Source organism: Syngnathus floridae, chromosome 9 (genome assembly GCF_059516105.1).
Source record: "Syngnathus floridae isolate MCC-2025c chromosome 9, RoL_Sflo_1.0, whole genome shotgun sequence".
Taxonomy (NCBI): Eukaryota; Metazoa; Chordata; class Actinopteri; order Syngnathiformes; family Syngnathidae; genus Syngnathus; species Syngnathus floridae.
The window spans coordinates 236,942-260,598 of NC_142421.1; the positions used below are offsets into that span (position 1 = coordinate 236,942).

The 23,657-nt window shown below is 46.3% G+C and overlaps 4 protein-coding genes across 10 annotated transcripts; all 4 read right to left on the reverse strand.

Moving 5' to 3' along the window:
* Nucleotides 1–16: 16 nt before the first annotated feature.
* Nucleotides 17–7,757, reverse strand: hells (helicase, lymphoid specific). 6 transcript variants are annotated; one of them, XR_015860183.1, is made up of 25 exons: nucleotides 7,376–7,755; nucleotides 7,250–7,286; nucleotides 6,612–6,709; nucleotides 6,236–6,354; nucleotides 5,655–5,777; nucleotides 5,474–5,506; nucleotides 5,365–5,392; nucleotides 5,214–5,272; nucleotides 5,104–5,145; nucleotides 4,769–4,996; nucleotides 4,378–4,560; nucleotides 4,060–4,203; nucleotides 3,714–3,910; nucleotides 3,316–3,409; nucleotides 3,075–3,236; nucleotides 2,610–2,755; nucleotides 2,351–2,498; nucleotides 2,148–2,231; nucleotides 1,923–2,042; nucleotides 1,738–1,854; nucleotides 1,435–1,594; nucleotides 944–1,040; nucleotides 786–862; nucleotides 486–659; nucleotides 17–441 (listed from the first exon to the last, which is right to left on the reverse strand). XR_015860183.1 is itself a non-coding variant. In XM_088384194.1 (24 exons), exons 2-24 carry the CDS (start codon nucleotides 7,255–7,257, stop codon nucleotides 639–641), a joined length of 2,583 nt encoding a protein of 860 aa, XP_088240320.1. In that variant the 5' UTR covers nucleotides 7,258–7,286; nucleotides 7,376–7,757; the 3' UTR covers nucleotides 17–638. The 6 variants fall into 6 exon arrangements, 3 of the variants coding, with proteins under 3 accessions (XP_088240320.1, XP_088240321.1, XP_088240322.1); XR_015860181.1 differs by having other exon boundaries at nucleotides 482–659; XR_015860182.1 differs by having other exon boundaries at nucleotides 478–659.
* A 789-nt stretch (nucleotides 7,758–8,546) lies between these two features.
* Nucleotides 8,547–12,904, reverse strand: cep68 (centrosomal protein 68). 2 transcript variants are annotated; one of them, XM_088384056.1, is made up of 9 exons: nucleotides 12,744–12,904; nucleotides 11,717–11,990; nucleotides 11,626–11,638; nucleotides 10,508–11,470; nucleotides 9,943–10,045; nucleotides 9,545–9,726; nucleotides 9,271–9,384; nucleotides 9,096–9,183; nucleotides 8,547–9,019 (listed from the first exon to the last, which is right to left on the reverse strand). In XM_088384056.1, the coding sequence occupies exons 1-9, from the start codon at nucleotides 12,802–12,804 to the stop codon at nucleotides 8,931–8,933; spliced, it is 1,887 nt and encodes a 628-aa protein (XP_088240182.1). In that variant the 5' UTR covers nucleotides 12,805–12,904; the 3' UTR covers nucleotides 8,547–8,930. The 2 variants fall into 2 exon arrangements, with proteins under 2 accessions (XP_088240182.1, XP_088240181.1); XM_088384055.1 differs by lacking the exon at nucleotides 11,626–11,638 and having other exon boundaries at nucleotides 11,701–11,990.
* Nucleotides 12,905–13,055: 151 nt separating this feature from the next.
* sdhaf4 (succinate dehydrogenase complex assembly factor 4) lies at nucleotides 13,056–13,992 on the reverse strand. Its single transcript, XM_088384074.1, has 3 exons — nucleotides 13,824–13,992; nucleotides 13,560–13,673; nucleotides 13,056–13,481 (listed from the first exon to the last, which is right to left on the reverse strand). The coding sequence occupies exons 1-3, from the start codon at nucleotides 13,900–13,902 to the stop codon at nucleotides 13,372–13,374; spliced, it is 303 nt and encodes a 100-aa protein (XP_088240200.1). The 5' UTR covers nucleotides 13,903–13,992; the 3' UTR covers nucleotides 13,056–13,371.
* A 428-nt stretch (nucleotides 13,993–14,420) lies between these two features.
* prkg2l (protein kinase cGMP-dependent 2, like) lies at nucleotides 14,421–22,672 on the reverse strand. Its single transcript, XM_088384053.1, has 20 exons — nucleotides 22,552–22,672; nucleotides 22,135–22,297; nucleotides 20,777–21,127; nucleotides 19,657–19,823; nucleotides 19,345–19,458; nucleotides 19,147–19,252; nucleotides 18,911–18,974; nucleotides 18,739–18,816; nucleotides 18,498–18,592; nucleotides 18,170–18,238; nucleotides 17,938–18,036; nucleotides 17,707–17,854; nucleotides 17,408–17,544; nucleotides 16,988–17,077; nucleotides 16,515–16,656; nucleotides 16,276–16,439; nucleotides 15,304–15,426; nucleotides 14,954–15,016; nucleotides 14,818–14,884; nucleotides 14,421–14,663 (listed from the first exon to the last, which is right to left on the reverse strand). Exons 2-20 carry the CDS (start codon nucleotides 22,230–22,232, stop codon nucleotides 14,568–14,570), a joined length of 2,271 nt encoding a protein of 756 aa, XP_088240179.1. The 5' UTR covers nucleotides 22,233–22,297; nucleotides 22,552–22,672; the 3' UTR covers nucleotides 14,421–14,567.
* Nucleotides 22,673–23,657: the final 985 nt, after the last annotated feature.

The following is a 23,657-nucleotide window of genomic DNA, read 5'->3' on the forward strand; positions in this document are numbered from 1 at the left end:
AAAAATAAAACATCAATTTAGTGGATGGGGCGGGAATAAATTCAACTTTATTGGGGGGATCGAGGGGAACAATGCCTACAGTGTTTGGAACCTTAAAAATCGCATTACAGAACTATGGGTGACTACTTTCATGGAGTTGTTTCGACTAATGTCAATTACAAGTCACACGGCAGCACCCAAATGAAAACAGGAATACACAACCAAGAAATATCAATTACTCATCAGACCATACACACAAATACGAACGACTGTTGTGGTCTGTAGAGGTGATTCGTGTCACTGCTACTACAGAGCATGAATGAATATTCCTTGCTTTCATAGACAACTAAAGCATCAGGAGTTTAAGTGAGGCAAGTACAATCAAAGCACTCAACATGAACCAAAAGAGCCTACAAACGGTACAGCAAGCAAATTGTTGCAGCGGGCCGGCAGCCAGCCAGCCTGCCGGCCGGCCGGCCAGCCAGCCGGCCGGCCGGCCAGCCAGCATCATCCAGTTTACAGCAGTCACCTGAGCAGAGTTTCAGTTTTCTGAGGGAATGTTTGTTATCAAAGTCAACTCTTCAGCTCTTTTTAAATCAGGGCCATGTCTGATGATTCCGTGGCCTCCATAACTCTGAAGACACCAACCTTCTCCTTCCTCATTGCCTTTTTGTCTTTATCTGGAATTCCACAAAGTAACACACAAGCATACTTCATTTCATTTGCTTGTTTTTTTTCTTACCAAAATGGAATAGAATCTTGACTGACAAAATCATTTCTTTTCAAATAAATCCTCGAGTACCCACCCAGCAAGTCACTACGGTCCAATAAAGACTCCAGGTCTTTATCGCTGATCACCTGCCCGCTCGATGATTTCACTTCCCTGGAAAAGGCAAAAGGGACAGCCAAAGTGAAAGTCGGTCGAGAACAACTAAAGTTCGCGTCGAAGAATATTGCCACTTACTTCTCAGTGTTTCTGGCTTGGAGCAGCTCCCTCAGCTCATCCAGATCAATGCAGCTTTTAGTTTGGTTCAACTCTGCCCTGCCACCTTTGAATTTATCTGCGTTCAAAAGAGATACGGAAATAAATAGTCGAGAAAATGTACGTATAAATCATGAAAAAACGATCGCTACAATCAGATCACAAAATGGAAATCAACAAAATAGGAAATGAATCAAATTGTTGGGGGGTTTTTCCCCACCACTCTAAACTGTAAATAAACAAAATAGGAAATGAATCAAATTGTTGGGGTTTTTTTTCTTCCACCACTCTTTTGCCATTTCTAGGTCATGTGAGATGACATGATTCTGCAGCTCTTGAAAAGCGCCAGCCACACTAAATGCTTGGCTTAACACGCTTCTTTAGCACAATGGCAGCACTCTCAGATTTCCACGGTTGAAGCTCAGCGACTACAAATGGACTAACTCTTGCTCAGCTACTACAAAAGGACTAACTCTTGTGGATGACCATCTGTTCCAGCTTCCGCTTCGCCGAGGCTCTCTCCAGAATCTTTTGGTCGACGGTGTTCGCTGTGACCAGACGATACACCACCACTGGTTTGGTTTGCCCAATGCGATGACAGCGGTCCTGAGCCTGGAGGTCTGCCTGGGGGTTCTGAACAAATAAACATTTGAAAATGCAGACTGACGAGCCACGCGTGTCGCGCGTGCGATTAGATCGGGAGATTGCCGTTCGTAATAGACGCCATTGGCATCGTACCAATGCTTCGAAAATGTACGTTCCTCTCGGGGACCTACCCAGTCACTGTCAAAAATCACAACAGTGTCAGCAGCCGTCAGGTTGATCCCAAGCCCACCAGCTCTGGTGCTGAGCAGGAAAATGAAAACCTCGGGGTCTTTGGAGAATTTGGCCATCTGGGAACAAAAGAGGAGCAGGGACATCAACAAGCCTCAAGCAAGCCGTGTGTCTTATTTCAACTCACATTGTCCTCCCTATCGGCGTAGGACATGCTGCCATCCAATCTGCTGTACTGGAAGCCACGTAGATAGCAATAATCCATTAGAATGTCCAAGATGGAAGTCATCTGACTGAAGACTAGCACCTGAACCACAGACAGTCAAGTGTACCGCAGTGAGCCGCTGTTGAAACGTGGTCCATTTACCACGGCAGACGACTTTGCAGTAAAGCGTGGTGGCTGGTGTTTTACCTTATGTCCTCTTTTCTTGAGCGCGGGCAGAAGTCGGTCAAGGATGAGAAATTTCCCAGAAGACTGAACCAGCTCCTCGTCAATCTGCGTGAAAAACGGCACAGCGCAGAAATGAGAGTGTTGCCCCTGCCCCCCCCCATTTCTCGCAGGGATGACCGTCCCCAAAATGGCCGCAATAAGTGGAATGAATCTCCATATTCTACCTTGAACTGTTGAGTGGCTGGATCCAGGGGGTATTCTACCAGGTAAGGATGGTTACAGCATCGTTTCAGCAGCATGAGGATATTCTGCATCTTTAAGTTGACCTGAGCATCCAGAGGGCATTGGATGTCTAGCACGGCAGCAGAAGAGCTGAAAGCAGAAGCGACTTCTTTGATGGACAAGCGCTTATTTGATTGAGCCAAGCGGAGTCTGGAAGGTTGCTGTTAGAGATTTGCTCACTCCTAACAGTTGCTTTCTGACCTCTGCTCCCGCTCCTGCTCCCGCTGAAGCTGTTCCAGATATTTCTCGAAGCCCGTCTCGTCCTTTGCTTCACTGTAGTCGACCAGCTTTCGACAGCGTCGCTTTGGTCTGCCGTCCGGCGTCAAAGCTGCCGCCGGTCCTTCGCTCTGAAAGCAAGGAGAGAGCGGGACAGGTAGCAGTCGCTTCTCCAAAGGCAAAGGCCGAAATGAAGTGACGCCATTCATTTTTGGTACGACATCATCCAATCTAGGCAAGACAGTTCAAGACTAGAAAGCGTGTCGGCATTGCAGTCGGTCCATTTTAAGATTGAAGCTGGTGTAACGCTTTGGATTTGAGGCGGTGGAGAGCCTGGAGATTTTGTCCCAATCATATGGAAGACATCAAATGATAATCGTTGGCCGATCGGAATGGCTGGCTACAACTTTTCATATGGTGTTGAACGCACGTTCAAGTTTGTCAAGATACCTTGTGCTGACCAAGCATTTTTGCAATGGTCTTGTTCACCACAGCAGTGTAGAAGGTTTCCTGTTTGGCAGTCAGAGGGGCGTAAACAATGATCTCTTTCTTTGGAGGAATCTCCAGCGTGACATCCGTCTTAAGTCTCCTCAGCAGGAACGGAGTCAGAATCTGAGTGAGAAAAGTCACATCGATTGGCTCAGCAATACATGCGGTACAGCGTGCAGGCGTGCGTTTGGGGACCGCTGACCTGGTGCAACATGCTTAGGATGTTCTGCTCGCGCTCAGCAGCCACCACACTTTCAGCCTCGCCAAGTGTGTCAATGTCGAACCAAGACTCAAAGCTAGAAAAGAAGCCAGGCGTTACTGTTGTCAGAGTGACTTAGTGCAGATTGTCTTCAATCAGACTACCCAAGGACATTCAAAGAGGGCACGGCACGGCACGGCACGGCACGCACAGTCAGTCGGTCGGTCGGTCAGTCCGTGGCTCTCTTTTGACACAGTTGTTGTTGGTGGTGTTGCGGCACGACCATGTCAGCTTGAAAATTGTCCTCAACTTACTTTGTGGTATGAAGTTGGTTCACACTTGCACACGGAAATGTTGCTGACCGAGCGGGTGGGAATAAATGTGGCTGGAAGAGCCCTTACCTCTTAAGGTCATCAAAAACCTCAGGCAAGAGAAAATTGAGAAGGGACCAGAGCTCAGCCAAGTTGTTCTGGAGTGGAGTCCCGGTAAGCAGCAGCTTGTTGTCGGTGGGAAGCATCTTCAACTCCTGCACTAGTCGACAATTGAGGTTTTTGATTCTGTGGCCTTCATCGACAATCAGGTACTTCCACTGACATCGCTAGAGTGGGAGCAGATATGAACTTGGTCAGCAGCGAGGGAGGGCTCCGTTCGTTCGTTCGTTTGTTTGTTTGTACACTAAAACAATTGCAATCCTGCCATTTCCTTTTAAAACCTGTATTCCGTGTTGAAATCGAACGGAGAGGATACCTGAAGGTACTTTCGGTCAATCATGGCAATCTCAAAGGAGGTAATGACGACAGGATACATACTGAGAGGGCCCTGGGGTTTGCGCATGTGCTTCAGCAGCTTGCCCCTCTCTGATTGGGGGCCATGATAAAGCAGGACCGACACCTACACAAATGACAACTGTTACAGTATTTCCGCGCTGGAATAAGAAAGCAAATTTGAGATTTGCTGCTTTTCAGACCGCCGATTGGATTGATTGCAACCTTTGGAGGGAGTTGACGCGTTCCAAACGTTCCATTTCTTCGACCGGACGGTGTTAGCCCACCCCCTCCCTCTTACCTCTGGCGTGAAGCGCTTGAACTCATTGATCCAGTTGGGCAGAGTGGAGAGTGGCGCAACCACCAAGAATGGCCCAAAGACTTTCTTTTCAATCATCATGGCGATGTGTGCAATACACTGGATTGTCTTTCCCAGCCCCATCTCGTCGGCAAGGATCCCATTGATGCCGTTCTCCCACAACATCTGAGACCAAAACACAAGGCCGGTCGGTCGGTCGGTCGGTCACTTGTTTGGGTGGAAGAAAGATCGGCCAAAAGCTCAATCGCGGTGGGATTACGCAAATCGGATTCAAGTGTCGTACAGATGATTCAAACGGCCTTTCGAAAGCAAAGAGGAGCTTTGCTTCTCGGGCCAGCGCGACTTTCCCAATCAGGCTGAAACGACGACTCACCCGAAGCCACTCGATGCCCTCGATCTGGTACCACCTCATGACCCCGCCGGTGAAGAGCTGCGGCTGTTGAGCAGGCACCGGCTCTCCTTTTACCGTCCTGTCAGGGTCCAGGAGATGTTTGGCATTATCTCGCACCGTCTCCGCCAAACGATTCTTGATGTCTTGGTTGCTATCGCTCATGTTCTCCAGATCGCTGGCGTCCAGCTTCTTGTGGGCAGGGGCTGCTTCCTAACATCAAAGTGGAACGTTCATTCAGTCATACAGTGCTCTTAACCAAACAGACTTTGAGGTCCAATGTCAAAAAAAAGACATAAAAAAATGGCAACGCATATTACCGCTTCCTCCACTTTAACCCTCTTTGCCTGTGACATGATTTCCTGCAAGAAAAAGATCATATAATGGGGTTTCAAAGAAAAAAAGAAGAAGAAAAAAGGAAGAGTCCTACTTTTTTAGACATGACATCAGCAATTTTGTAGTCAGCCGCCCTTCGTCTCTTCTTTTGATCTAGTTTGGAATGAACAGTCGAAAAAGAATCACAATTTGAAGAGCAGCAAATGACATTCATGCTGCTTTCTCCGTTGAAAATAAACCATTACCTTTTCCGGGCTCAGTGCCGTTTACATTCTGCGCAGAAAACACAAACAGGTTCGTTCATTCATTCATGTCTGTCAAAACATGATACACATGCGCACAAAACGGACTCACTTTCTTTTCCATCTTTTCCTTCCTGGTTTTCTCCTGGTATGAAGAAAAGACAAAGCAACAAACAATTCGTAAGGAGCAACCATTCTGAGCACTAATCACAATATTTGTTCCTATTATGACGACTGCTGCCTCAGCACATTCATTCATTCATTCATTCATTCATTCCTACGTAACGTAGTACCTCATTCTGTTGTTGCTCCATTTTCGTCAGCAGAAATTTAGAGTAGATGTTGCTCTTCTGGAGCAAATGTTGCAGTCTTTTGAAGCGCATTTCGTGACTGTCTCTCTCCAAAGACTGCCGAGCCTTTCGGTTTCATATGAAGGCACAAACAGTTGATTTGTTAAAGCGGACGGACCATCCCCGACAAAAAAACATGCCGCTCACTCTACGTATCAGGTCAGCTGTAGCATGAAATCAGAAAATGTTGGAATTGATCATGGCCCGCGCCTGCTATTTCCTCTTCCCAAGTCCCTGTCGTTGACTCGGCAACACAAAAGTCAAGTTGTTCTATGGGAAAGGGCCTGGCTATTGCACGCTGGGCAGGCCTGTGAAATTGCCCATTCAGTGAGTGACTTGGGCATAGACAGGGCTTGCTAAATACGAGTCAAGTAACATGGAATGGAATGACATCACATGTTTACTAACTTTCAAGAGGTCTATGCACAACTTGACAAAAAATGTGAAAATCAACTAAAAAGGTGCACTTTCATGAGAGCGGTGCAGTGCAATGAAATTAACTCGAGTGATTTGTTGGAACACACCTTGTTCATCATTTCACTCTCTTTCTTTTCACCTTCTTCCCTCAGAAGTTTCTCCTCTTCCTCCATTTCTTTGGTGACAATTGGTTCAGATGGTATATTCGCAGTTTTCACACTGTTATCTTGGACAAACAAAAATCTGATGTGAATATCAGAGAGTGAGACAATTATTCCATGCAACACATCGTGCCATGTCTATCTCGTATCAGTATGTAACGATGCGTTTGCGTCTGACGCGACTCTACACTGTCAAATGTTAGAGACATGATCAAAATGGACTATCTGTCTGTCTGTCTGTCTGTCTATCTATCTACCAGCAATAGTACTTTTGGGGCATCTTCTGCTCCCTGATCAGGCCAATGTACTTCCTGTTACTGACCAATTTCAGTTCCAGTCTCCATTGCTGTTCCCAGTGGCTCCTCAGACTCATCAGGTTTCGGGCACTGAGGGGAAACACTTCCAGGTTCTTGTTTAATGCTGTCCATGAAGAGAGAGAGACAGAGATAGGATGAAGGGGTAAGGGAGGGGGGGGGGGGGGCAGGGGGAGAGAGAGAGGGAGAGAGAGAGAGAGAGAGAGAGAGAGAGAAAACAAATGAAACAGAGTGAGCAAAATGTTTTTACTGGGGTTTGACTAAAACATAGACTGTCACTGTATTTACACATAGAACGTTTTTGACATAATCATTGGACAACTCACTATGGTTATTATAAAACTGATAATGGGTGCAATGCGTGGGAGGGATTTTTTTTTTTTTTAAATAAAAGCAACTAAGACGTAGTAAGGGCAATACATCACAGCACATTATATTCCCACTCGTCAGACGCCATGGCATCATTGGCGCGTCACCACCAGGCAGCCGGGGCGAAAGATCGCACAGAATACAAAGTGCTGTGTCGGAATGGTTGCGCCGGGAATTGGGAATTGCAATCTTTTGGGCAAGTCTACGTGAACACGTGGTGTGCGAGCAAAAAAGACAACACTTTTAACGAATTTAAGCACAAATCCATGCATCTTACCAGCTCATGGTTTCCAAGGGAAGGGACAACGCTTTATCTGGAAACAAAGCAAATATTTAAACTCATAAGTCAACTACATAGAAAACGTTCGACAATTGCAACTAGTTAGTAGCGTTCCGTTCGTACCGAGAAGCTACTCTTTGGTCACAACTGGATGTAAGTGCAGGAACACAGATATTTGCAGCGGATACAAACTGCTGGTTACTTCCAAAGTAAACGGATTTATCAGTTCAATTTGATTTAACCAAGCATTACCAAGCGCTTTCGTAAAGCCGAATTTCAACGTTGTTCATCAAGCAGATAGACATCAAGAAAAGGACGGAAAACTTCGTTTGAGATTTTCAACATAAAATAGGACGCGCTAACGTCACCGCATATTAGATGTCTGTCATTATCTATACTTTTACATTGAAAAATAAAATGTCATTTCCGATACTAAGTTAGACGAGTCCACGCATGCCGTAGTGTGGAAAGGGCGGTGCTTTTGCGTTCCTTTCGCGCCAAATGAAGACAAATCCACTGTTTAATAAACCGGGGTTCTTTGAACAACATCAATACTATTGTATTTACGATACAGGAAATGCGTATGACAATAACGTGCTTATGTGATAGAGAAAACGTGAATATGACTTCATTTCATGTAATATAACGTATTATAGTGAACGAAGAAAAAATAACAATTAATGTCTCACCCCTCACAGTTGGCAAATGGAGCAAACCTAACCAGATCCTTCCTTTCAACGGATACAGATAGCCATGTTTTCTTATTGCTTTTGAGTTACATTCGTTATTTTTAGTTACATCCGTTCGTCCTTTGAAGTGCTTCAAAAATGATTCATTTTGGAAGAATGATTTCCATTAGGCCTCCCTACTGCTGCAAAACTTTGCAATGTAGTCAACCCCGCATACATGTTTTCAGATTCACAGATTCTTTTCATTTTTCCCCCCAAATATTTTATAATCCGTTTTGGTGATGTATTTGCATTTTGTTTGTACATTTTTGTTGTTTCATCCATACATTTGAATGGAATGGACGGCAATTTTATGCCAAGGTTTGCGTCCGTCCCCCGGGGGGCTCTGCCCACCACGAATAGTGTGGTCGGTCGGCTTTAATAGATCGTTTAGTGTGTGTGTGTTAATAAATGTTTAGAACTTTTTGTTGGGGTGGTCCTCTAAGCAATGTGACTGAGTTCAAGCGAAGGAGGCGGCAGGCAGCACACCGGACCGGCCGGCTATGCGCACGACTAACCAACCAACCAACCAACCGGTGCAGAAGGAGTCGGGACGCGTGACAATATCAAGTGTTTGTTCTTTTATTTCGTGTAAAGGTACAATGCACGCACAGAACAATGTGAGAATGGTTATTAAGGGAATAAGAAAGCGGTTGATAGAGGGGAAAAGTACTGGGGAGGTCTTAAAAAGCTTTCAGATTGTGTACCGGACCGCAATGCAACAAGAGACGAGCGACCGTACGGACGACACGGTTTGGTAAAAGGCACGTGCAGCACAGTAACTGGCTTCAGCACAACTGTGAACGTCCCAGCTCAGAAATAGGCTTGCCCAGCTTATTCGCAACGATAGCCGTCAACATAGCAGTATTAACGAACCAAAGGCTTGAATGTCAGCTCGTGCAGAGAGAGAGCGCGCTGCGCTGTCTCCTTAGCCCGCCCAGTCTTTTGGCTCAGCGCTCAGCCAAGGACATCAAGCGTTGGGTGCGATCTTCCATGACTCTTGACTGCCTCTCAACTAACAGCAGCGTGCTCCTTAACACTGAAATGATGGAAACAAAAGCTGAATCTTTTCTCCCCAGTGGGGTGTTGTCAACCACGCCAATGAGGAACCTTACGTGGAGACGTGTTGTCCATTAAGCCTAGAAGAAGCTCACCGGTTTGCAGAACATGAGAGGTCAGATGTTGATGACAACTCAACTCTTGCTGAAATTTCGGAGAGCAAAACGACAAGTCGTAGCGTCAAACGGGGCAAAGCTTTGGCTTTTGAACCTCTGAAATTGTGGATGATACCTGATATTCAGCAAGTGACCTCTTCATGTTGTCAATGGGTCGAGCCCACACGTCTGTCTTTTCGGAAACCTCGTAGAGCCAGTGAATGTATTGCTCCAAGAGTGAACAAAACCTCTGGAACAAAAGGCACGCCCGCGCGCTAATGTCAAGGAACATGAAAATTCCAACAAGGCACAGGAGCAAACTAGGCAGAGGATCAGAAGAAAAATGTCAACACTGGAAGCATCCAGAACCAGGCCACTCCAAGCAGCGTCTCTCGTTTTAGTATACTTACGCGTATATGTTGCATCAGAGAGGAGCAACTTTGGTCCTGTTCCTCCTTGAGAGTGTCTCTCAGGTGGACGCCACAAAGTGGCTCCACCAAGGTCCCCACCTCCTCGAGACTGTCTTGAGTCAGTCCTGAGCCAACAGACTCCATCAACAAACTGCTTGCTGCTTCAGAGTTGGGATGATCAGCTGATGATGAACAAGAAACAACACTCAACCTGGGCAACGGCAATAGAATGGCTCCAAATCACATCGGTCGCTGATATGGTCGCATTCCATGTTGTTAGTCACCTGAATGTTGTGAGTCACCTTAAATGTTGCACAGAGGCTGAGATCAACTGGAGTCAAATTCCTTGTTTGGCATGCACAAACGTGGCCAATCAAGCTGATTGTGATTCTGTTCACCTTGCTGCCCAGCCTCTTGAGACACTCGTTTCTCCGGCGGCGATAGAGTCAGGAGATTGGAGGCAGGGCCCATACGCTTCAGCCTGGCTGTCACCTCCTTTACCTTCAACGGGAGAAAAGAGCTCCGGTCGTACGTCGTTTTCAACCCCCGTGCCAGATATCGGGATATGGGGAGGGACCCGGCCGGGCCGTACTTTGCTTTCTCCGATCTGATTCATTGATATTTCAACCGGCTTGCCTTTCAGCGTGAAGAAAACGGTATCCCAAAGAAAGCATCAACCAGCTGACTTCAAGGTCTTCCAAGCGCAAGGAAAGCGGAAACATGAGCGTTTGCAAATAAATGTCCTTATTGTGAACGTATGCAGCATTTTGGAAGCAAAATGCTCCGGTTGGCTCCCGCAACAGTCGCGTGCAGTAGAAACAAAAACAATGGATTGCTTTCGTTTCGTTTCGTTTATTGCTTGAACAACTTTCACACATTTTGACAACTGGTTCCAGATTCGCTTGGTGAAAGTGGGCCCACGCTGCAACTTTGGAAAGGAAACGCAAGTTCCACAACACTCACCTGTCGAGCGAGGAGTTGCACCTCTTCCAGGTGATCAGGCAGGGACCAGAACTCCTTGTCAACATCCCCGACTACAGACTGGGACTGAGGAAGAACACTTGGGACGACGCAGGAGGATTGCGCGTACGGTGGAGCATGGCGCTGACTTCTACCCGGGTGACAGTTGACCAGATCTCGGTCCATAACCAAGTCGAACCGATCCAAAAACAACTCTGCAGAAAAATCGATTTCCCCATCCAAGGTGTCCCAGGCTTTTTTTGGCCCAACGCTGGTGCTCAGGTTGAAATCCGACACGGACAGCACGGTGCTACCAGGGCTATTGAGTTGGATACCAGAATCCTGGAGGTAGAGGTCTTGAGAGTCACCCTGGAACCCAGTGCTGCTGTCCCACGTTGCGTCCGGCTGCTCAGGCTTGAGGGGGTAAGTGTAGTCGAGCAAAGCTTGGTACTCCTTGTTTGGATCCCAAGATGCAGAGTGCCTATTGGTGAATTTGGGCAAAGACTTGGGGATTGCACAGTCCCAATAGTTTGCTTGGTGATATGTCATGGATCGTCTTCTCGGCTCCTCGGCTAAGGAGCAGGTCTTTTGTTTTTTCAGCTCGGTTTGAGCCAAAGAAAATGGCGGGCTGGGGCTCGAGGTAGGGGACAGAGCAGTGGATGTTAGTTGTGGAGGGCATTTCTGCGGGAACTCTGCAATGAGGCCACACCGGAGCCGTTCACTTCTGGTCAAAGTGGATCCGACTAAAGTTTCTTCTTCTTCTTCTTCTTCTTCGTGTAACCTACTGCTGACATCTGGGATACCCAGTAGTGAGCCGCAAACGTCTTTAGAAGCTGAATGAGAGGCAACATCGTCAGTGGGACTGAAGCTGCCGCTCGCTGAATTGAGGTTTTCTCCTAACCCGGTCAGATCATTCATCCGGGCGGAATGCTGACCTTGGTTCCCTCTGGAATTGACGTGCAGCTCCTGTGAAATACCAAAAATGTCTATTACAGCATTTGAGTAAGGGAAAAAAGATGTGGGGCTCACAAATGTAATCTGATGAGACAAGGCTAGCAACTAAATGGGTCGTGTCAATGCAACTGAAAATCAATGTTGTACTACAAAAGTACTCGACTTGCCCCGTGTTGATGTTGCTGCTGCTGCTGTCAATGCAACTGAAAATCAATGTTGGACTACAAAAACACTCTACTTGCCCCGTTTTGATGTTGCTGCTGCTGCTGCTGCTGCGTCTTCTTCAAAATAGACGAGCGTTCGATCGAGAACTGAGGCTTTCTCATCACATATTGCCGGTCAGTCAGATACCAGGAAGAAGGCGCCATGGTAACACTTTTCTGGGGCTGTTCTTTTTCCCATTCTGTTGCTCTTTCGTCGCTCGCACTCTTCACTGCAGTCAATCTCATGCCGTGTGTATCTGGAGCGCGCAACTTCCATGACCGGCTGCATTCAGTAATGTCCATTGGATAAAATGGCATCAATGAAGTTCCTGTTAAAGACATGGATATATACATATATATGTATGTATATATATTTTTTTGTTTTTTAAATGATCTTTTCACCATCATTAAATCCATCCATTTTCTGATCCGCTTTATCCTCACAAGGGTCTATCATCAAACAAAATGGGCATCATTTCGTTTTTATGAGTAGCACAATTATAGATGACTGGTATTAGACACAAAGATGCAATCATGTAGTCTTTCCTGCCACCATTAAGCACATAACATTTTCTCATACACTGCCGGCCGGTGGTAATGAATTATACATAAAGGGAAGGGAAGTGAACTAACGGAATCATACAACAATGCCGTTGTGGGGTTTTTTTTTTTTTTTTTGGTTGAGGCATTAATCAGCTTTGGTACGGTGCAAGGAATCTCGCAACAGGCACACTAAATACATTTCGAAAAACATTAGCATTTGCTCAGGAGACAAAGTGGAAACTAATATAAACTCGAACCAAAAGATGCGCAAAACTCGAAACAACTTCACTGTCGCAACATTAAAAAAAAAAAAAAACTTCCACATGAGGAATCCAACATTTAGACTCAGACTCTGCAGCGATTTGGATCGGCGTATAATAGTTGTGAAAAATCTACATAGCCCTGCAATTGAAACAAAAACGCTGATTGACGAAAATCTAGTTCGACGAGTGTAAGACAAGCAATGAATGAAGTTTGTTTAGCCAAGTCACCAAACTAAAAACCGGCAGAAACCGAGAAAATGTGGTCGAGTTTCTTACCCAAAGAACCGAAGTATATTGTCTTCGAATGTCCATTATTTTTAGCGACTAGCCGTTTCATTTAGTGCTAGCTTCATACACCGATGACTCGTTTAGCGGTCAAAATAAAGTCAACGTGGCTGCCATATTGAATGTGGCAAGGTAGCATTGCGCCGGGAATAGAAATCCACATTTCTGAGTGGCTTTTTCATATAGGCGTCCAATAATAATGCTCTCTAATCAGTCACACCCGTCTGTATCTGCCTCAACGGTGAACAATATTTGAGAGAACTTGTTCTTTAGTGTATATAGAAAGTCTCAAGCGCTTTTGAGTTGTAGATTGTGAACGTATTGTATTACATCAAGAATGATTCAAAAGCTGTTGAGTTCAATTCATGACAAATCTATCGTATTATACACATCAAGAATGATTCTGATTGGACAAATGAGAAAAAAAAACATAGTACTCGACTGAATTCTCTGTTTCATCTGTCTAATCCGACTCTTGACGAGTTGCTGTCGTAAATCCAGAAGCTAGCAAAATAAACAGATCTATTTGCAAAGATTCTTTGCCAACAGTGACAGTTCAACACAAGGGCCGATGCCCACCGAGGGATGAAAAAAAACAAAGGTGCAAAGGTACAGTGAACTAGAAGTCCACACAGCGACCCTTCCTCTCCCAGTCTCCATAGCGAGTGGGCTCTGGACCTCTGGGACCTCCCTTCTCCTTGGTCACAGGATTGACATCTTCAGGAAACCCTTGAGGATGGATGGACGGACGGACGGCGAGTTATTCAGTCAGTCTGAGAAAGAATGAATGAAATCAAGTATTCTTACTTTCCAGAACGTCCTTGTTTTTCCCCTCGTCCTTGTCAAAGCGCCCCTGGGGAGTTACAGCTTTCTTCAGAGGTTCTCGATCTTTTACAACACCACTGGCTAACCGGAACCATCCTGGGTGCAACCCAAAATGACATTGGATCTGTTCAAATTGGGCACAGTGTACGTCTACTCCTATAGCCAGCCTTAGGCCAAAACTGCAGTAGGCAGCCGGCATCCAAGTTAAGTAACATTGCAATTTAAAATAACGAAAGAGTCACTCACCCGTCAATGGTGATGCCGAGACAAGACTCTTTGAAAATAAGTATTTGCAGCTGCAAACACCAAACGGCAAGCGAGACATCTGTAATCGCTAGCTACGCTTCAACGTTTCCCACTCGGTGTCCGCCGGTCAATTACGCAATTGTTGTTGCTGTAACGCTTTGTCGCGTAAATTACGTCATCATTTTGCGACGGATGGGTACGACCTTTTTTCAATGTATTATACCGCCACAAGAGGGCGACAAAGCTCTCTTTTAGTGCTTTGACGTTTTACTGGCCTTACGCTGTATTTTATTTGATGGCATCGGTGAAGTTGCCTTGTAGTTTTACAAAAAAAGACGATATTCTTTCATTCCTATAAATATGCCCAGCATAGTAACTTAAATAAGCAGAAGAAAAATATAAAAATAAAACTCATATGATTAGATATAATTCAAGAACAGCGCGCGAGAGAGAGCAAGTGCGAGAGAATGACGTGATTGAGTCGCCGTGGATTTATGCACGCGTGTGTGTGCGTGTTATACCGCTTTCAATTGGCCAAGGCGGGTACACTGAAAGGACCTGTCCAATGAATTGGCGCAAAAAATGTACCCCAAATGGTTTCTTTTTCACACTAACTGTATGTTTATTTAGAAAGTGCAATTTGATCGAGATCGCCTTTAAACAATAACAAACACACATACTTGATTACATCATTTTTTTGGGCGCTTGGAACAGTTATTTCAACTCATTTCAGGGAGGTAGGGATTAAAAGTCTTTATCCCAGCCAGAAGTCTCCTCAGGGGTCATTTCTGCGTCAGGAGGAAAGATGTCAAAGTAGCTGTGGTCCAGTGGGCCGTTCAGCTGTGGAAAGAAATTGGGCCGTCGCTTTGCTCACACCTGAATTCCCAATTCATCCTGTTTATTGCACAACGCTCACAATCTTTGCATGACATTTGATACGATGTGCATGCCATGTCGCTACTGTACGTATGTGTGTGCGTGCAAAAGATCTTACCTCTCTCTTCAAGGGAGACGGGAGCTTGCGGCGCCTGAGTCCCTCCCAATTGAAGCCCTGGAACCATCTGTATGTACCAAGAGGTCACATGAGCCATCACACCATTGTTTTTTGGGGACGTTTGAAGCGGACCTACTTGTGCTTCTTGATGTCAATGATCCCATTCTTTTTGTTCCCCACTCTCTCAACTGGGTTTAACCTGGATGTAAAGGAGTGGAATGCACGTACGTACTTTATTTCCACGCATGATTGATTTCTTATTCTTGTAAAACTGGCCACCACAAAGTACACATCGAATGAGACACTTTAAACCGGCTAGCCTTGTAAGTTAGTCTCTGGCATTAAATGTGACATCATGAAGGAATGTTAGAAATATTTCATGCACGAGATTGAAATGATACATACATACATACATGCGTACATGCGTACGTACACTCATTGGAATGAAAATGCTAGCGACTGCGATTACCCTATCCCAGTCCATACCTGCAGAGTTTCCTGATGAGGTCATCGGGACGCTTGCCTATTCTCTTTGGAAAGTCCACCTTCTCAATGCCACGGAGGACCATGGTGTAGATCCGAATGGGGTCAGATCCAGTAAAAGGGGGGCTGGAAAGAAAAGACATGGTGTGTTGAGAGCACAAATGGCAAAGAATATCTAAAACCTGGATGGATTCATGAAGCAATACATGGGGTATTTCTTCACGATTGAAGAATGAACGTTTCTGTGCTCAGCTTGACACATACACAATCTTTCCAGTCATCGAGACTGACTGACTGACTGACTGACTGACTGCACAATCAATTGAGGAAATGTTCTGGGCAATTCTCCATGCCTAGAAGTCCTTCCTTTTGACATTTGACTCACTCGTTGAGTTGTGCTCAGTATAAAGTGAAAGAGCAAAGCTCTTGTCTGAATTCCTGCTCATCAGCGCTGTCACGGATCGGAATGGAGCAGGGCGACCAAATGCAGCTTGGACCAGCTTGCTTTATTGAAGGGAAAAGGGAGTTGGAAGAGAGGATAAGGGAAAATATACTAACAGAACCGGCAAACTGACAGAACGTAACCGACCGACAGACAGACAGACTGGCTGGCTGGCTGGCTAACCCGAACAGAACTGACAACGACAGGAACGAAAAGAAACAAGAAACATCATCACACGTGAATACATCAACGATCCGACGGGGAAGGGAGGGGGGGGGGGTGAGGGGCAGACAGGACTTAAATACGAGACAGCTAACGAGAGGCAGGTGAGGATAATCACACTGATCATGGGCACACGGGAGTGGAGGGGAGGGGAGGGGAGGGGAGGGGAGGGGGGGGGGCGACGCCAACACAAACCATGGCAACATAGAACATAATAAAGCAACCGGGGACGAGTGGTGACAAGCGCATCCGTCATCTTTTTTCCCGTCACCCATTGCATACAGAATGCATGTTCCAATCTACTGGCTTACTTGCCAGTTAGAAGTTCAAATATGAGGATTCCTAAAGACCAACAGTCAGCTCCAAAGTCATGGCCTTTGTTCATGATGACCTCCGGGGCCACATACTCTGGGGTGCCGCAGAAAGTCCAGGTCTTCTTTCCCGGACCAATCTTTTTTGCAAAACCAAAGTCTGCCTGCGGGAGCCCAAATCACAAAGCTTGTCTGTCATGGCCCAAGCGACGGAATATTCTTTACGACGTATGACTCACCATTTTGACGTAACCTTTGGCATCAAGGAGAAGGTTTTCGGGCTTGAGGTCTCTGTATATAATGCCCATGGTGTGGAGGTAATCAAAAGCCTCTAAGACGCAACCTATGCAAAATCTGGCCGTGGCTTCATCGAAAGAATTCCTCCAAGGGAAAGAAGAAAATCAAATCTTTCATAACATTTCTTTCAAAGCCTGCCTGGCTGCCTGGCTGCCTGGCTGCCTGGCTGCCTGGCTGCCTGGCTGCCTGGCTGCCTGGCTGCCTGCCTGCCTGGCTGCCTGCCTGCCTGCCTGCCTGGCTGCCTGGCTGCCTGGCTGCCTGGCTGCCTGCCTGCCTGGCTGCCTGGCTGCCTGGCTGCCTGGCTGCCTGGCTGCCTGGCTGCCTGCCTGCCTGCCTGCCTGCCTGCCTGCCTGCCTGCCTGCCTGCCTGCCTGCCTGCCACCCTTGGAAGTGTTTTGGATTGCAAAATGACTCACATGTCACGCAGCACAGTCCACAGCTCTCCTCCAAGACACACCTCCAGCAGCATGTAGACGTGTTTATTGTCACGAAATGTTCGAAAAAACCTCAAATGACAAGAACCGTGACATGAACATGACTGGCGCGAGTGTGGGAAAAGTCCAGCTCACATCTTGGCTGAACTTCTCCACGCGCAAGACTGTACACAAGGCTTTTGTTCTCCAAAGTCCAGATAAATTGTGGCCCGCCCGGCATTCTGCAGCGCACACGCAGCCCTTGGCAACGGACGCCAGCCTGTAGGGCAACTTTTGCATTCTCCCGGGCGGGCCCGCCTGACCCCGCTTTTCGTGTCATCGGGTCGACTTGAACGCGATCCATACGGGAAGGTCAAAGTTTCGCTTTGTTAGGGAAAGGCGCTCGCTCGCTCGCTCGCTCACCTGATGATAAATGCCGAGTTGGTTTGCTGGAGGATGTTCTTCTCTGAGTAAATGTGTTCTTGCTGTCTGGTGTCTACCACGTGCTTCTTCTTGATGCATTTCAGAGCAAATGTGGCGTCCTCGTCCTTTAGCTTCACCTGAGCCACAATAAACACGGTCGAAGGAAGGGAAGGGAAGTAGGAACAACGGGTCCTGCCCCAAAACACCTTGTCAACCTTTTCAAGACGGAAGCCATCTTTGCAACATAGCATGGCAAACAGTACGTACGTCAATCATGCACGCGACGGAAGAAAACCTACCAGCTCCACTCGTCCAAACCCTCCCGTCCCCAGCGTTGCTATCACCTCCAAATGTTGGAAAGGCTGATGATGCGGTAAGGGGACGAGCTTCTCCTTTAACCTTCTCAACTCTTGGGCTTCCGCAGAATCAATGGGCGGTGAATGCGGCCTGGGACGGCAATACGACGGCAACTTAGAGATTTTCTCGTTGACAATTGAATCGAGTGCAACGTCAGCCGCTCTTGCACTCACAGGGCATTCCTCCTCTGGTCACTCCGAGAAAGTTCTTCTACATATTCCTTCAGGTAAGATTGAAGTTCCTCATAGGTTCCCACCATCTGGTTAAAGTTGCTGGAGAGAGAATCCATTTTTGTTTTGTTTTGTTTTGTTTGGACGAAAGAGTCTCAATCTAGACAAATGCAACTCCTCGAGCAGGCTGTCATATTCCACTTTGATTTGCTGTCAGAGTAAAGCTTCTACTCACTCTCTGTCCACCACGAGACATTGTGTGTCATTCTCATTGCAGATGATGTTGGCTGAGCGGAGATCCTCACTGGATCAACAACATTAGGATGACAATATTTAGAGGCATCAAATCAGATCTACAAAGTGCGTGCGTGTGTGCGTGCGTGCGTGCGTTCACCCACCCAAATCCATCCATCCGTCCGTCCGTCCGTCCGTCCGTCCGTCCGTCCGTCCGTCCGTCCGTCCGTCCGTCCGTCCGTCCATCCATCCATCCATCCATCCATCCATCCATCCATCCATCCATCCATCCATCCATCCATCCATCCATCCATCCTACGTCGACAAACCTGATGAGAGCTTTCTCTCCAAAATAGTGGCCAACTCCAAGGGTCTTGATTTGCTGAGGCTCAGCAAAACCTTCTGTGCTTTGTGTCACAATCACCTACAGACAGATAGCCAACATGAACATTTCAAAATCACTTTGCTCTGCTGCCACGACACTGAGAAATATAGAAAAGGTAATAATAATAGTACACCCAAAAAAAAGCCTATTTGATATCTTTTTTTGCGCGTGGGTGTGGATCTTACTTGTCCCTTTGCAATGATAAAGAATGTATTCCCCTCTTCACCTTCACGAATAATGTAATCTCCCTTCTCAAAATAGTCCTGCAAAAACCAAAAGCGCATTTGTTCCACACGCACACTCGTACGTATAGAGAGGAAAAAAGCTCCGTGAAAATCAATTGCATTCAAGACTCACAACTTCAAGACAATCAACAATCTTGGCAAGTTTCTCTTCGGGCAGTTCTTGAAGCAGAGACACACTTTCAAAAGAAACAGATTGAGAATCAAAGCATTTGTAATTGAACATTCTACCAGTCAACATTGTTTTCCCAAAGCAAAACATTTGTAGCATGTCCAATTTCACCTAATGGGACCGGTCCAGGTGCAGCTACGTTCGTACAGTCGCTGCGAATGTTTGAAAGGGTTCTCTACCTGCGCAAAAAGCTGAAATACTCCTCATGCCTGGCTTGTGCGGTCCGCATCATGATAGCCTGGAAAGTCTGGCGATCCAAGGCCCATACGTGGGACTCTGTCACAGCTGCAAAAGACGTCCGTAATGCCGCAACAGTGAGAAATGGCTGGCTGGCTGGCTGGCTGGCTGGCTACCTACGTCAAAGATCCCATTCGTACCTTTCACGGTGGCTGTTCTTTTGCAATTGTACAGAATTGCCAATTCTCCAAACGCTGTCCCAGGACGCAGTTCACTGAGCAGCTTTCCACTCTGGATGACTTGGAGCGAGCCGTCTGAAATACAAAACACAGGGAGTTCATTTTTGAAATGGTAGCAAGTGTTCCTCATGGTATATGTACCGACGATGATTTGTAGCAACGAGTGGGAAACACGACATAACCGTTTGAGTCTGCAACGCAGATAATAAGCCGATTGTTTCAAGTGTTTCACATCTGCAACGTGACTTGGAAATCCACGCGTTGCGAACCCACCTGCTAAAACATAGAGGTAGTTTCCAGATTCGCCCTCGTGTATGACGAGCTGTCCTTGAGCGTACACCTTCTCATACATACAGTCGACCATCTCCCTGGTGTGCTGCGGTTCCAGTCTCTTGAGGAAGTCATTGTTTGTGATGGCGTCGTTCATGAGCTTTTTAATTCTGAAGAGGGAACAAGTCATTTGGTTGGTGACTGACTGAAATCATCTGGAGCAGTGCTCCCCTCCCACACTGACTGGCAGACTGGACCAAATATCTTTTCCAGCTTCTCTTTTTTCTCTTTTACTTGCACCTCCGAAAGGAAGGAAGGAAGGAAAGAAGGAAGCGCTTGGTTGTATATTGTAAATAGAAAAGGATATTTCCTTTGGATGGTCATTATGATAGTATTTGTCCCAAAAAATCCTTTGTTTTCATTCATTTTCCAATGAACCAGGCCCAATGGAGGAACAGGCTTAGGTATTATTCACTTCAGGTCATTCCCTTTGTAGAAGTGTGTGTGTGCCTGTGTGTGTGTGTGTGTGTGTGTCCTCTTCATTAGCACATCACAGACATGATGTCAAAGTAAAAAAGAAGATGCTAAACGAATTGTGGAGAATAACGTGGGTTGTGTAATTGAAGGCAAAATGACTCTGCTGCTGCTTTCGCATCCCGCCCGGAGCCTTTTGTTGCTCTTTGTCTTTCCCTATTATCTAGCCAAGATCGCATTTGCATCAGCCGAGTAGGCGCTCGCTCGGATCCTTTCATCTTACTGGCAACATTGGAGAACTGAAATGAGAAGTGGCCAATATGACCGTATTACCTAAGTCCATACTCTGTCAAATTGTTTTATGGTGAAGGTGGACGACAGACAGCCCGTCACGTGTCGGCGCGATCAGCACCACGGTTAGTTCCTTTCTTCCACGCGCTCCTCTTCCTTGTATTTCAGAACCACGGTCGGCACCTGTTCATCAGCACACCCTGCTGCACTCCCGCCCGTCACTCCTGGCCCGTTTGTCTGCTTAGCACGCCTGCCGCCTGTTCTGTTCCCGCTGCGTTTCCCGACCGACCGACCGACCGACCGACCGACTTGGTCAATGTTTTGGACGGTGCACCAGTGCAAGTTGAGTCAATCTTACTCTGAATCTTTGCGGATCGACTTCAGCATGGAAATGTGAGAAGGTCTCAGTCCCCCGCAGAAGTTTTCAGAAGTAGGCTCAGCAGAGACGCCTTCCTTTGCTTTAAGCCTTTGGTGGTCCTCCACAGCCACCTTGCGGAAACGACCGGCGCCTTCATCGATGACGCTGAGGCGGCAGTGACACGCTCTTCCCAAGCTGCTGCCTTTGTTGTAGCCTATAGCATCTTGGAGTTTGTCAATCTGGGACACCTTGGCATTTAGCTCCCTCTGCAGATGCTGGAGCTGAACTTCTTGAGCTGCTAATGCTTGGTCCCTCTGTACCAGCTCCAACTCCAGGCAGTTTATTCGCATCCTGAGATTGAGAAATTTGAATTACCGAGCGCCCGAGCAAAGATCAAATGCAGGGCTGGATGCCCAATTGGGATTTGTCATTTGTTCAATCCCATGGCTTTTTTGGTCGACTCGTTCACATGACAAAAACAAATGAACGCTCAAATGTGAACACGGCACTCCCGGGATGTGATATGATACACATGTGCACAAAGCACAACAATGAGAGATTTAAAAACAAAACAAACAAAAAAAAACAACCCAAAACTGACATCAAGTCAATATCGGTCGGGGCATTTTATCATCTCGAGTAGCGAGGTGGGACGGGGTCAAAATATCGAATAGATGGAGGCATCTCCTCATTTAAAGGAGACGTCTACTAAAGATGACATTACGTCATTGCCTTGCATCATAAATGCCATCCGTCCGTCCGTCCGTCAGTCGACTTATTGATATGGCCCTTCATGACAAAAACCTACTGGGGGAATAATACCTTGATTACGTTAGTGGCCTTGGTCCTTTATGAATGTCGGTCCTTGATTACGCTAGTGGCGTCGGTCGGTCAAGTCAAGTTGAATTATACAGCCCTAAATCAGAGACGAGTCTCAAATTTGATTACGTTTGTGACGTCGTTGCTTATTTTTTTCCACATAGGATTAAATCCATCAGTTTGTCTCCATCTACTTGAGTCACTCAGTTGCACTTTGTCCGAAGGTTTCGTTTGCCTTCTGCGTCCAGCTCTGCTCTCTGTTGTTACTTTGAAATGTTTGCATGCAATGGATGAAATGACATCCAGGGCTACAAATCAGTCCCAATTTGTTGTGATCAGGCCATTTCAAACTTCCACTGTAACGTTTGCTACGTTTGTCAGCGCAAAGGTTGAAATCTAACCACGGAGAGGAGGTGGTCAGAGTGCGAGACGGCGGCTAAATTGAGGGATGGCGAGTACCCGGTGGCTGTGAATGCAAAGTTCAACTCTTTTCCCAGACTTGACTCGTTCGAACATTTACGAGACTCGGACTGACTAACCTGAGAATTTCTGTGTCCAGGCTCGGGGAGTCGGTGCGGATGGAGACTAAGCAGGTGTTCTCCTCGGTCCTCGGGGCCTTTATTGAACCGTTGCCCATATCCGGCCGGACATTCAAACAAAAAATCAGCGCTGTCTGCTTAAGAAGATGCTCTGCAACAGGTTCTGGATGGCAAAATGAACAAAAGCACCCCAGCGAGGTGTTTTCGGGGTTAATGCAAGGAGATTGCGCAATGTCATTTTTCAGTAGAACGTTGAAATGCTACGAATGCTTTCTTATTGTTCGATAGGAGCGTGCAATCAAACATCAACTTGTCCATGGATTCACAGTTTTTCTCAAAGAAAAAGAAACATTTCTGCACCGTTTCTCTCGTCAATTCAAATTGAATGAACAGACAAATCTGAATTTGGGTACTTACCTTTCAATTTGCTGTGCAGCTAATTCACATTGGTAAGCCATGTTCCCGCAGCTGCGTCTTTGCGTTCTGCTGCCCATAAGCACAATGCCACTGGTTGCTGGGAGCTGCCTTTCCTTTTTTTTTTTCATGGCTTGCCAAGGGGGCTTTGGATTAAATGGAAGTATCTGGCAGCCCCTGGTGGTCTTAAGCTGGGAACACATACTGGTGTGTGTGTGTGCGTGCGTGTGTGCGTGCGTGCGTGCGTGCGTGCGTGCGTGCATGTTTACTGTGTCAATGGGAGCGCAGCGATCCAATCTGCCCAACCTCATGGCATGGCATGGCAGACCTATACACAGAACACTGTCTGGCTCTGCATAAGCACTTTGCCACAATCACAAATTTCATCGTGCACAAAGTACACAAGGGATGTTGAATTCTTATTTTTTTAATTCCCATTCAATGAAAGTTGAGGAAAAACAGTTTGGCATTCAGTAATGACAGCTGCCGTTGTGTATTTAAAACATGTTTGGAAAACAAAATCAGCATATTTACTGTTCAAAACATTCTTTTTTTTAGACACCACACTTATCTTAAATGGATAAATACGTGGATCTTCTGTACGTACACCTCAATTCACCGATGTTGACGGCACACACATCTGCACAAACATTTGACACATTCAATATTGCATGTATGCTTGTACATATCAATAAAGGGAAAGAAAGAAAGGAAAAAAAGCAATACAGTCAAAAGCGTACCAATCTCATGCAGTGTGTATAATGCCCTGGTCCGCAGTCGGACATTGAACTCATCTGAATTCCAAATAAAAAAATAAATAGATAAATAAATATTTGATTCTTCATTGTTCCTACAATGTTTCTAGAAAACTAGATATACAGCAAAAGAAGCTCGTTTTTATGAATGTTTCCCTTGAAGAGGACTGGATGCGTTGTTTGCTAAAAGAATCCACGACTTGGTGGAACACACAGGCAGGCAGCAGACAAAAATGGCACCGCGACAAAGAAAAACATAAAGCAAGACAACCATGGGCTTTCATGAAAACAGTCTCAATTGCAGCAGGGAACTTGTGGTATTCTGACATTAAACCAGGACTCTGTCAAGTTCTG

Coding starts and splice junctions, on each gene's coding strand:
- prkg2l (XM_088384053.1), bottom strand. CDS start 22,232: ATGGGCAACGGTTCAATAAAGGCCCCGAGGACCGAGGAGAACACCTGC. Junction 17,545..17,706: donor GGTTTGGACGAGTGGAGCTG/GTAGGTTTTCTT, acceptor ATTGTGGCTCAG/GTGAAGCTAAAGGACGAGGA. Junction 17,078..17,407: donor AACTCGGCATTTATCATCAG/GTGAGCGAGCGA, acceptor TTGTCATTTGAG/GTTTTTTCGAACATTTCGTG.
- hells (XM_088384194.1), bottom strand. Junction 4,997..5,103: donor GGGTTAAAGTGGAGGAAGCG/GTAATATGCGTT, acceptor CTTTGATGTTAG/GAAGCAGCCCCTGCCCACAA. Junction 1,595..1,737: donor TGATTTTTGACAGTGACTGG/GTAGGTCCCCGA, acceptor TTATTTGTTCAG/AACCCCCAGGCAGACCTCCA.
- sdhaf4 (XM_088384074.1), bottom strand. CDS start 13,902: ATGTCTCGCTTGCCGTTTGGTGTTTGCAGCTGCAAATACTTATTTTCA. Junction 13,674..13,823: donor CTCGGCATCACCATTGACGG/GTGAGTGACTCT, acceptor GGTTGCACCCAG/GATGGTTCCGGTTAGCCAGT. Junction 13,482..13,559: donor AAACAAGGACGTTCTGGAAA/GTAAGAATACTT, acceptor TCCATCCTCAAG/GGTTTCCTGAAGATGTCAAT.
- cep68 (XM_088384055.1), bottom strand. CDS start 12,804: ATGAAACGGCTAGTCGCTAAAAATAATGGACATTCGAAGACAATATAC. Junction 11,991..12,743: donor AATATACTTCGGTTCTTTGG/GTAAGAAACTCG, acceptor TGTCTTTAACAG/GAACTTCATTGATGCCATTT. Junction 9,184..9,270: donor GGTCACTTGCTGAATATCAG/GTATCATCCACA, acceptor CCGAAATTTCAG/CAAGAGTTGAGTTGTCATCA.